This window comes from Oncorhynchus clarkii, chromosome 24 (assembly GCF_045791955.1).
Source record: "Oncorhynchus clarkii lewisi isolate Uvic-CL-2024 chromosome 24, UVic_Ocla_1.0, whole genome shotgun sequence".
NCBI classification, from domain to species: Eukaryota; Metazoa; Chordata; class Actinopteri; order Salmoniformes; family Salmonidae; genus Oncorhynchus; species Oncorhynchus clarkii.
In genome coordinates, this window is record NC_092170.1 from 4,668,940 (window position 1) to 4,679,568 (window position 10,629).

Below are 10,629 nucleotides of genomic sequence, written 5' to 3' on the forward strand. Positions count from 1 at the left end.
GCCCACGCACGACGAGAGGTCAAAAGGTTAGTTGGCCTACCTCTGTGACCTTTCACAACTCTCTGAAGGGAAATGTTTTAGCGATAGCTTGAGAGCCTGTAGAGAATGTTAGCTGCTGTCGGGTGAATAAGTCTGTATGAACGTGTATATATATATATATATATATCTCTCCTTATTCATACCCTGTCTCCGCCCTGGCAATGTTGAACTCAGGTAACCTGAGAGCATGGGGGTTACAAAAACAGACATACCTGATTGGGTACACAACAGAGAAAGCATTCATCCAGAGAGAAAGCAGGATTGTGTTGTTCAAACAAGCGTATTTAAATCTAATTTACTAACCAAATTGCAAAAGCGCTTCTAACGTGGTTTGGTAGTGTAGGCACTCAATAGTTTGTTCCCCCATGACCCATAAATCTCACATGGGAGATTTAAATAGAAGCATTCACAAAAATCACCCCAAAAATAAATAAAATGTTTTCTTTATATAGTTTATTAGAATATCACAAAACTGCATATAAAAAATAAAATACCTTTCAGTATAAAACCAACCTCAAATGTTTTTTTTTTATCTAATAATCCCTTTACTCACTTAAAAAGTACATCTTTGGATAACTCAGCTGGAGGTTGCGTGTGTTACAAATTCCTGCACCTGACACGAACAGCCACTGGAGCACCACACACTAAAAAAACAACAACAAAAAAACACTACATGTAGACAAGTGGTGGGCTACACAAACAAAAACACACATGAACACACGTTCCCTTTAGGCTCAAACTCATGCACTGTATCGTATGGAAAGAAAATGCCTTAGAACCAACAAAACATTTCCAAACATCGATTAAAAACAATTAAAAAACTCAACATGTAACATACCTTTGATGGGTATTAACATCCTATTCAGATTGTAAAAGTGTATAATATCATTTGAGAAGTGGTGATTATCATTAGCTACACATTGAGACTGTACAACCAGCCATCCCCTGGGAAGGTCTATTGCTGCTTTTTCCTTTGTCCATGTGTTCTACTTCTACAAGGACTGCTCGTTTTGTTCCTCTCCCATTCAAAGTATTCAAAGTTACTACTAGAAAATGATTGATACATGCTTTAAATACATGCTTTAAATACACACAGAAAATAAACAAAACACACAAATATAAAAAACACAACAGTTGGGAGTGACACTGAAGAACAGCGTTGTTTTACTGTTGGCCAGAGAACTGCCATCTGTGCTTTGGTTATGGAGAGATGGCGAGTACTGTACGTTTATGGCGAGAACAACTGCACCGAGTCTCGCTGGATACCATTCCATTCTAGGAGACCTGTCACCTGCTCTCAGCGCTTCGTGACTCACTGTTGCTGATATCAGGAAAGACAGAGGCTGTTTGAAACTCAACCTAACCAGCTAATTCGACCTATCCCGTCCCTTCAGATCAGTGAGTGCAATTCGTCAAGAACAGAGAATAAGGCAGCAGGTTTTACAGAATAGAATCTGGCCATCACCTTAGGCGTAAACATGACACGGACGAAATGTGCAAAACGTACAATGAGCAGGGAGTTCTCAATGGTGATTATGTCATGGTAGGCGTTAGTGATGCTAAAAGAGCAACGGCCGTACAAACCAAGGGCGCCACGTTACGTTTCTCTGGAGTTCGCGAGGGATACGGGTTATTACAAAACTCATATTCGACATCAACGTGGGAAGTTGCTTGTCTCAATGGTGCTTCATTTTGTGAAGAGTAGAACACATTCTTCACTTTGAAGATCCAAAGGCAGTAAAACCCACACTGGCCCATCAACCTCAGCAACTAGATAATAAGGCACTTATATTAGGTCGAGCTCAAACCCATAAAAGTAAGATGAAAATAATTTTAAAAATAAAAAAAATAAAAAATCTGACAATTTGTAGTAGTGTACGATTGTGGCGCAAATATCGCACCATGTGGTCAAGCAGAGTGTGTAGTGTACACGCGCGTTAGACAGTGTATGAAACCTGTCTTCACTAAAGCTTGGTCTATCCTAATTAGACTGGCTTACATATGTAATACATGTCACATGGTCATATTTACAGAGGACCATGCATCGATTGCATAGAGTCAAAAAAAAAAACAAGTACAAAAAAATATGTTTTCAAAAAAAATTCCCAGGCGACTCCATTCCCTCCTACAGACCTCAGACGTGACAGAGCTTAGCATGCATGCCAACCTGTAGTTAAATGAGGAGCCTGTGCCCTTTGGCGCGGTGACACTGCTGACAGAGAGGAGTACACAGTCCAGCTCGATGCTAGAGTGTTCGGGGGTTTCTGGTGTCACGGTCAGCCCACTTTCTGTTTGCGTTCACTGAGGCTAAACTGTGCAATACTCAGCAGCACCAAAGTGAGCAGCCATTCAGAACCACACAGTCCAACTTCAACAGGACTTAATGCTTGGCTGCGTCTGCATTTGGCGGAGTTTAGAGACTTAAACAAGACAACCTGGCCGTGGCGTACCGCTCAACCCAACGCCAACTAAAACCCAAGGCATTCATTCCCTTGTAGTACAAATAGTATTGGCTGAAACGGGCACGTCTGTGCATAAAAGCCGCAGAATGTCCTTAGAAATTAACTTGATGCCGAGTAAAAGGAACCGTGCCAGCTCCTCCATTTTGTCTCGGACTGGATTTTGTGACACAGGAAGGGCTCTTGGCTTATGGGAGGCAGACGACAACAGTATAAGAGTTCTAAAACTGTGGAAACCAAGCAGTGGACAGTTGTGTAACAGGCTAGCCTATATGCAAGGCCATCCTCCAGGTCATTCCATGTTGCATACAATCAGCCTATCCCGTGACTGTTTATCCAAAAGGATTTTTTTGAGTCAAAGCACATTTCTCATACGAGTCAAAGCCAGTCCACTCTTCAATGAAACCTATCCAAGGGAGCACTGAGGTTGTTCTGTAACATATAGTCTTGCTGACTGAGTTTATGGTGATGTGGGTTGGGGGGGACTGGGACTGGATTACAGCCCCAACTCATCATCCACAGGGACTGATTGTAGCTGGGTGAGGATCTTGGGCTCTCCATCCATCTCCTCTGGGTCCCCCAATGGCGACACCCTGTCCACATCCTGTTCTGGAGAGGGGCTCCCCAGTAGCAGTGCCTCGCCTCCAGGTAGGCCCAGCAGAGCCGGATCCTCGGGAAGATCCCCCTTCCCACGGACGTCAAACATAGTCAGGCTGGCAGAGGTGGAGAGGGGGACAGGGCTCCAGGTGGTCTGGGAGAGCTGAGTGGTGGGGGTCACTCCGCTGCACATGGGGCTGAGCGAGAGCATGCTCTCTGGGGTGAGGGCATTGGGAGGGGTGTGGGTGGCAGAGAGGTCCAGGGTGTGTGGGGAGGTGGTGGAGAGGGGCTGGTTGGTGGGGACACCCGTCTCATGAGTGCAGTAGAGCGGAGAGGAGTTGATGAAGCAGAGGGGGGACGTCTGGAGGGTGTTGGAGGTTGAGACAGAGGTGGAGACTGGGATGAGGGTAGGTGTAGGGTGGATGACAGGGTTGAGTGTGAGTCCGGGGCCTACTCCGTTGGTGGGGTGGGTAGAAGCCTCAGGGACGGGTTTCATGGGCAGGCTGCCGAACTGGATGCCAGCCGGGATAGTTAGGATCAGCTTGCCGTTCTGGTAACTCAGGATAGGGCTTCCACCATAGAGGAGATTCCCTACAGGACAGAGGAGAGGTAGAAGAGAGGAAGTAGTAGTGAAAACAATATTTGTTAGCAGTTCATCACCAACATTAAGATAGCTAAATTTGCCCTAAAAAGCAAATTACTTAGTAATAGGTCAGACACACAGAGAAGATTGACTGCCGATAGCACAGTATGAGGCTTTCCTTATCTTGCTAGAACAAAAGACAACCTGTTGCGTACCGATCTGATACTGACGAACCTGCTGTTTCAACACAACTTTCCTCTGAGCCAATCAGAGTGCACGGAACCCCTGCGGGGGATCCGAAAAGGCAACTATGGGTAGCTGCAGTCCAATATGGCGACCGGAGTGTGGGCGAGTGGATGCTTCGATAGGAGTGGGTGTGTGGAAAGCGAATCAGATAACTGGGCAGATTTGTTGCCACTCAAGACCATTTTGCGTGGCTGATTGGGCTGCACGACGAGTCAATAAGCCGGCGATCGGGGCACCAGTGTTGTATGGGCTTCCCTGCCGACCCGAGACCAATATTTGGGTGGTTCTGCCCGTGATACCATGGTTGTGTCACCAGTGGTAGCTAACATGGCCCCCCTCCTATGATTTTATTTCAAGTAGGATAGCAAACCTACACAAGAAATAACTAATATTGATACGTGAAAATAAAGCCTATGCAATGGGGAGGGCATGAACGGAAACACAACCAGGACAGTGCCTTTCGCTCCTGCTTGACCAGCACTACTGTCCGGCAACGGCGTGAGAAGAAGCTACCTAATATCAGGGGGACGGTCAGTAAGCACGCGCATATAAAACGCACCAAGCAACAGTACACCCCTCAACACTTTTAAATAAAAAAAAATAAACAAAATCGTCAATTACAACTGAAAATGAACAATTATTTATGGAAAACTAACAGTGAAATCAGACTCCTCCTCTGGCTTCAAAACAGAAGTTGAATCTCTGGCGGTATTATAGCTCTAATGTAATGTAGTAGCGCGGTAAGAAACAGGAGGGACAAAAAACAAACAAAAAAACACCACTCGATCAAAACCGCCTAACCTATGGCAGAGCACTTCACACATCCACTCCTTTCCACACGCCCACTCATACTCCAGACGCCATTTTGGGATGCTTCTCTGAAAAGGAGTGTGTCGACAAAACCTTTTTTTTTAAAAAGGCACAAGATATCCGCCCCACGTTAGCTTGCCAACTAAGCCAGGCAGTCACACAACACTTCATATGAAACACATGGGGTGGTTAAGTGCAGAACAATGCACACAACATTAGCTGCTTTACCAAGCTAGCTATCTAGCGATCATGACTCTCAGGTCCATTACATTACACAGAAGAGTCATTGGATGAAGGTGTCTTCTGTACAAGGGACTTTGGTAAAGAGCCCAGATGCTCAATCTAAACATTGTCACTCGTGGTACGGTTTTGGAAGTATAAGGAACCTTATATTTCATATCGGCGATAAATAACTTTCTAAAAAAACAAAAAAAAAGGTTTAATTGATACTCAACTGGATAGGGTTAAAGTTAGTGTTTCCATATCTCCATGTTACAATGCTTGTTTACAGAACACAAGAGGCGCTAATTAGCCATTTAGCATGCTCCAGACACCCGTGTGTAAGTGTCACTCGGGAAGTGAAGCAGGAAATGTAGTGCCGTCGGATGGAGGCGCACACACAGCTGTATGGATTTGGACAGAATTGCTACAATAAGTCGATTTCTTTTATTTGAAGGGTTCTTTCTCGCTGATGAAAGATAAGGGCCATGTGTTTCGAAAAGCCGTGCTGCAAGCGATGATTTGACGTTTCTAAGTGTTAAAAACACAGCATTCTTCACGGGGTAGTCGTGGGCGAAGCTAATGACTGAAACTGTAGGGAGAAGTCAGAGTGCTGCCTAGAGTTTGAGCTAGCAAGATTAATTATTAAATGTTATTCACTCTCCATTATCCCATATGGCCAGTGCCAGTTCCCTTGCTAGCTAATTTTAGCATCACCATTTGCCAGTTAGCAAAAGCCAAACAAAGCTTAAAAAGAAAAGCTACTGCCATCTTGTGTTTTGGAGTGTTCCAGTGATCTGATCAGCGGTTGATCTATATGATGTGAACAACAAAAAAGTTGACTGCCGACACTACCTATCGACAGTCGTCACCGTGTGTCCGAGTCTTAAGTTACCTGGCGAGGCGGAGGGGAGCTGAATGACCCCAGAGTTGAGGAGCTGGACACTAGGAGCCATGCTGGTCGGGGGGCCTACAGTCTGGAGGGGTCCCAGTTGGTTTATCCTAAAGGGCCCCTGAGGCATCCCACCACCAGTGGCCGAGGCTAGGATCTGGAAAGCACCTCCAGATAGAGAAGGGGTGGCCGGGCCGACCGGAGGGAAGGAGAGTTGTCCCGCGGAGGAGACAGGCACCAGCTGGGGCAGGGAAACCAACTGAGCTGGGGTTGTCTCTTTGGACTGGGAGACAGGAACCACTTGGGTAGGGGAGGACATGATCTGGGGATGGCCTAGTGGGGACTGGATCTGTGTCAGAGTGGGGATCGTAGCTGAGGTCTGGTCACCCAACTGGAGTGTGAGTCCCTGGGGGAGCTGTCCATTGGTGAGCTGGGACAGGGAGAGGATGGTGGATCCCGCTCCCAATGTAGAGGAACCAGTATGATGCTGGGGGAGGGATTGGGCGAGGTGGGGGGCAATGTTCAGAGTCTGGTGGCCCTGGAACTGGGAGAGGGTGCCCTGGGGGAGGGAGGTGGGGGGGACAGGGACTAACTGGGGACACTGGCCTCCAGGGTTGTGTTGGACCAGTTGGGATACAGGGACACCCTGGATGGAGGGCACCACCTGAGGCAGGGAGAATACTTGTGGGCTGGAGTAGCTGTAGGATGACACCACCTGGCAGATGGAGCTGGAGGGGGTGAGCTGAGAACCAGCTGTGGCAAACACAACATACTCCCCCTGCTGGTTGGGGAGGCTCACTACAGGGCTGGAGATGACCACGCCCGGGGATGACTTAGAGACCGGGAGGGTGTCGGAGAGGTGGCCATTTTGAGTCAGAACCAGGGAGGGGAGGGAGGTGGGGGAGAATGTTGAGGGGGAAGACAAGGAGGAAGAGGGGGAAGGAGAGACTGTCTGGATGTCCTCGGCTTTGAGAACCATCCCCTCTGGGACATTGATGAAGTCCAGGGTGGGGATAGTCGAGGGGTTCGTCAGGCTAACATTGTCCATCTTACAGTCCTCTGTCAGGGGGAGGGAGATGACTGAGCTGGGCTGGGCCTCCATGGCTGTAACCCCCTGGCCCTCCAGACCCATATCCTGCACAACCGCACTGCTTTTGGATATGACCTGCGCTCCATTGAAGAGCAGAGGCGAGTTAGCCGATATGGGGCTGAGGGTAACCGTGTGACCATCGCTCAGGGTCAGCCCGTTGATGATGACGCCACCCCCTGCCCCGGAGATCAGGGAGCCCCTATTGAGGAGTAAGGGGTGGGAGGCGGCGAGGAACCCACCAGCCCCGTTGAGGAAGATCTGGCCCCCAGTGCTGCAGGGGGTACCAGAGAGGGAGATGATGGATGCTGTGGAGCCCACAATGTCCTCTAGTTTGTCTGAAATGTCGTCACCCTCATCGTCTGTGCTGTGGTTGCCATCGGACTCACTGAGGAAACACAGGGGAGGAGCAGAGGAGAACGATAAGGTGAGTGAACCGTGGGGGGAGTGAGACAATGAAAAGAGACAGCTTATGGAAGAAAAAGGGGGAGTAGAGGGCAAGGATTGCCCGATGGAACGGAAAAAAAAGAGGGGAAAGGGGTCAGAATGTTACAATACACATAACATATGGTAAATCAATAACCGTCAGTGACAATCTCTCCTTTGATCCTATGGTTGACACCGTATTGTGATGTGTGTGTCCTGAAATATCCTGGTGCACTGAAGCAGTGTGGGTCACACAGAGAACAATGGACAACTGATTTACTGTCCCCAGTCACCACAGCCCCTAGATATAAAGATGAAGACTGGACTGCATGGGGGATGATCAGCATTCTGTTTTTATTTCTCCACACATGGGAATAAAGGACATCAACAACTGACACACGAAAAACCCAATTTCCTGTGTAGCTTTGGAAACTGCCAACTTCCCTGGCCAAAACTAGCATACTGTATGTAACCTATACACACAACAGTATAAAAAATATATAAAAAAATAAAACATTTTAAATAGTAGTGGGTTTTTAAATGTGCACGCCAAACGGGGCACAGGAGAGCTGAAGACATTTACGGTTTGAAATATATTATTTTCTCCTTTTGTTCCCCAACACCTACACCATTTCCTCTCTCTTTCGGTCTCTGTTCCCCCCTGCTCTCCCAGCGGTGCAGGGTCTCGGGAGCGCGCAGAGGTCCGCCGGGAGACTTTGCGGTGCAGGATTTCAGGAAACTTGAGCCACAATGGGCGCCCGGATCTCACATTTCACAACAAAGGAACATGCTCTTGCTCCCAGTCGTGCTCTCTACGACATGTGTGGCGTCATCACAGTCAGAGTTCATGCGTGCTGTCATTCATAAACATCAAATCAAAGTTTATTTGTCACGTGCACCGAATACAACAAGGTGTAGATCTTGCACTGAAATGTAGTTATTGCAGGGATTGACAGAATTTGATTTAAATATGTCGAACATGAACCATACAGTTGAGATTAACCACACAGTCGAGACCATGGTTCAGAAAAGTCTGCATCACACAAAATATGTTTGGAGCACTAAAAATAATATTGCAGTTGACAGATCCATATATGTCACTCTTACCTATCTGATCAGGAGAATTTCGGTGAACATTGTGTGTCAAATGAATCAATATCTTAGTGTGTGCCGTGTGCAGCAGTATGGGCTATATGTACTCCCATAGTCTGGCAGCCTTGCTAAAAATAAACAACTCTGCAAATGACACTGTACATAAACAATTGTGTTCATTATAAAACGAACCACATTGACATAGATGTTTGACATGCAATCGTGCATGGAAGGTTTTAATGGGGTATTTGGTTACAAATGTAGAAAGGAATGCATAGCCTACCTTTTGCTGTTGGTACCAGACGGGGTTCGGTCTCTCTGCCGTCGATTCTTGAACCAATTGCTGACTTGCGTGAGGGAGAGTCCAGTCACATTGGCCAAGTTTTTCTTCTCGTCTGGAGTGGGGTACCTGTTGCTTTTGTAACACTCTTTCAGTGCATTGCGAGACTTCTCCTTGAAACAATATACCGTTTCCTCTCCATCCCAGATTGTTTTCGGCAGGGGAAACTTCTTCCGAAGCCGATACTTGTCCACGGCGCCCAGGCTACGACCTCGGGACCTCTCCGCCTCCTTGTAGCGCGCCTGCAAGTAGAGGTCCTGCAGGAACCCATGGTTGCTCGGGTGGAAGTCGTGGCTTTCCAATATTGCGTACAGCTCCTTGAATTCTTCCCGGTGGAAAGAGACCAGTGCCTGGGCCTTGAGCAACGTCTCGTTGCCACGTAGCAGCTCGGCCGAAGGAGGGATGGTTGATAGGAATCTCCACAGGCGATCCACATTGCCTGCCTGTAGAAGGGCTTCGCACAGACATGCTACTTGATCGGTCGAAAAGCTAAGCGCCGAGTTCTGAAAAGTTTTTAGCAATTGTTCCGAAACTTCATCCGGATCCGTCTCCTCTTTCACGGGAGCGGCCTCTTGGGTAGGATTCTCCGTGCTATTCTCAGATTGTTCTGCAGACTCCAAAGACAAGGAAGCCATTTTTAGTTAAACTTTTTTTAATTTTAGTTCCTCCCCTGCGCGCTCTCTCTCGCCCATTCTCCGTCGACGAGTGTCTGCCACAGCTACACGCGTCACGCACGCCTCTAACCTCGTCAATCTCCGATTTTAAGATTAATTATAGCGATGCCTGTTCAATACCTTTTATTAGGCTACATGTTATTGTTCAATTCCAGATTGAATAACCACGTTATTTTATTGACAATTTGATGTTATTATCAGATTGTACTAAATAGGCCTACTGCCCCCCCCCCCCCCCCTTTTTCAGTATACACTTTTCAGCCTGTCTATGGAGGATCAGGATGTAGTATGGCCCGGCTATATGGTATGTACGTATTCCAGATGAGATAATGTACATTATAACGTCACGTGTAGATGTGTCCATTTGTTTACTGATCTCAAAGTCTGTTGATTTCACATGAACAGTTGAATTAAGCAGGATCTTTCCATCTGTGAGATAGGACTACGGGTGAACTAGTCTATGCGTGCTGTGTGTTTTTTCCCTGCTGTCTGTTTACACTGCTGTCTGTTTAGATGGTTGATAGTTGTCTCTCCAGTTCTTCAGCTGGCATCGGAATGAGCACCTGGTGTGGTTTCTCTATCCAAATACTCTCAGTGCAACACACACACACAGTGCCATGATGTGAATGTTGTTTTGGAATTAAAATGTGCACCCATCTCTCTGACAGTGGGGTTGGTACAAGAGCTGGTTTGATTTGTTTGTATAAATAGAGTGTGCAAATTTGTGACTTTATTTTGCCTTTCTGATAGAATAAACAAATCAAATTGTATTTGTGACATGCACTGAATACAACAGTGAAATGACCTTTCAGTGAAATGAACTTACTTACAAGCCCTTAACCAACAATGCAGTTTTAAGAAAAATAAGTGGTAAAAAATAGATGAGTAAAAAAAACAAATGATTTAAAGAGCAGCAGTAAAATAACAGTAGCAAAGCTATATACAGGGTATTACGGTACAGAGTCAATGTGGAGGCTATATACAGGGTATTACGGTACAGAGTCAATGTGGAGGCTATATACAGGGTATTACGGTACAGAGTCAATGTGGAGGCTATATACAGGGTATTACGGTACAGAGTCAATGTGGAGGCTATATACAGGGTATTACGGTACAGAGTCAATGTGGAGACTATATACAGGGTGTTACGGTACAGAGTCAATGT

At 46.7% G+C, this 10,629-nt stretch overlaps 1 protein-coding gene across 1 annotated transcript; it reads right to left on the minus strand.

Moving 5' to 3' along the window:
* Positions 1-475: 475 nt before the first annotated feature.
* On the minus strand, positions 476-9,497 carry LOC139383053 (homeobox protein SIX5-like). The gene is made up of 3 exons (XM_071127356.1): positions 8,734-9,497; positions 5,849-7,320; positions 476-3,686 (listed from the first exon to the last, which is right to left on the minus strand). Exons 1-3 carry the CDS (start codon positions 9,423-9,425, stop codon positions 2,995-2,997), a joined length of 2,856 nt encoding a protein of 951 aa, XP_070983457.1. The 5' UTR covers positions 9,426-9,497; the 3' UTR covers positions 476-2,994.
* Between the last annotated feature and the right edge of the window lie 1,132 nt (positions 9,498-10,629).

Bases quoted from the DNA above. Each gene is read 5' to 3' on its own strand.
- LOC139383053 (XM_071127356.1), bottom strand. From the start codon at position 9,425: ATGGCTTCCTTGTCTTTGGAGTCTGCAGAACAATCTGAGAATAGCACG. The intron at 7,321-8,733 runs GTAGGCTATGCA...GTGTTTCCTCAG, and splicing joins TCTGGTACCAACAGCAAAAG to TGAGTCCGATGGCAACCACA. The intron at 3,687-5,848 runs GTAACTTAAGAC...TCTGTCCTGTAG, and splicing joins GCTCCCCTCCGCCTCGCCAG to GGAATCTCCTCTATGGTGGA.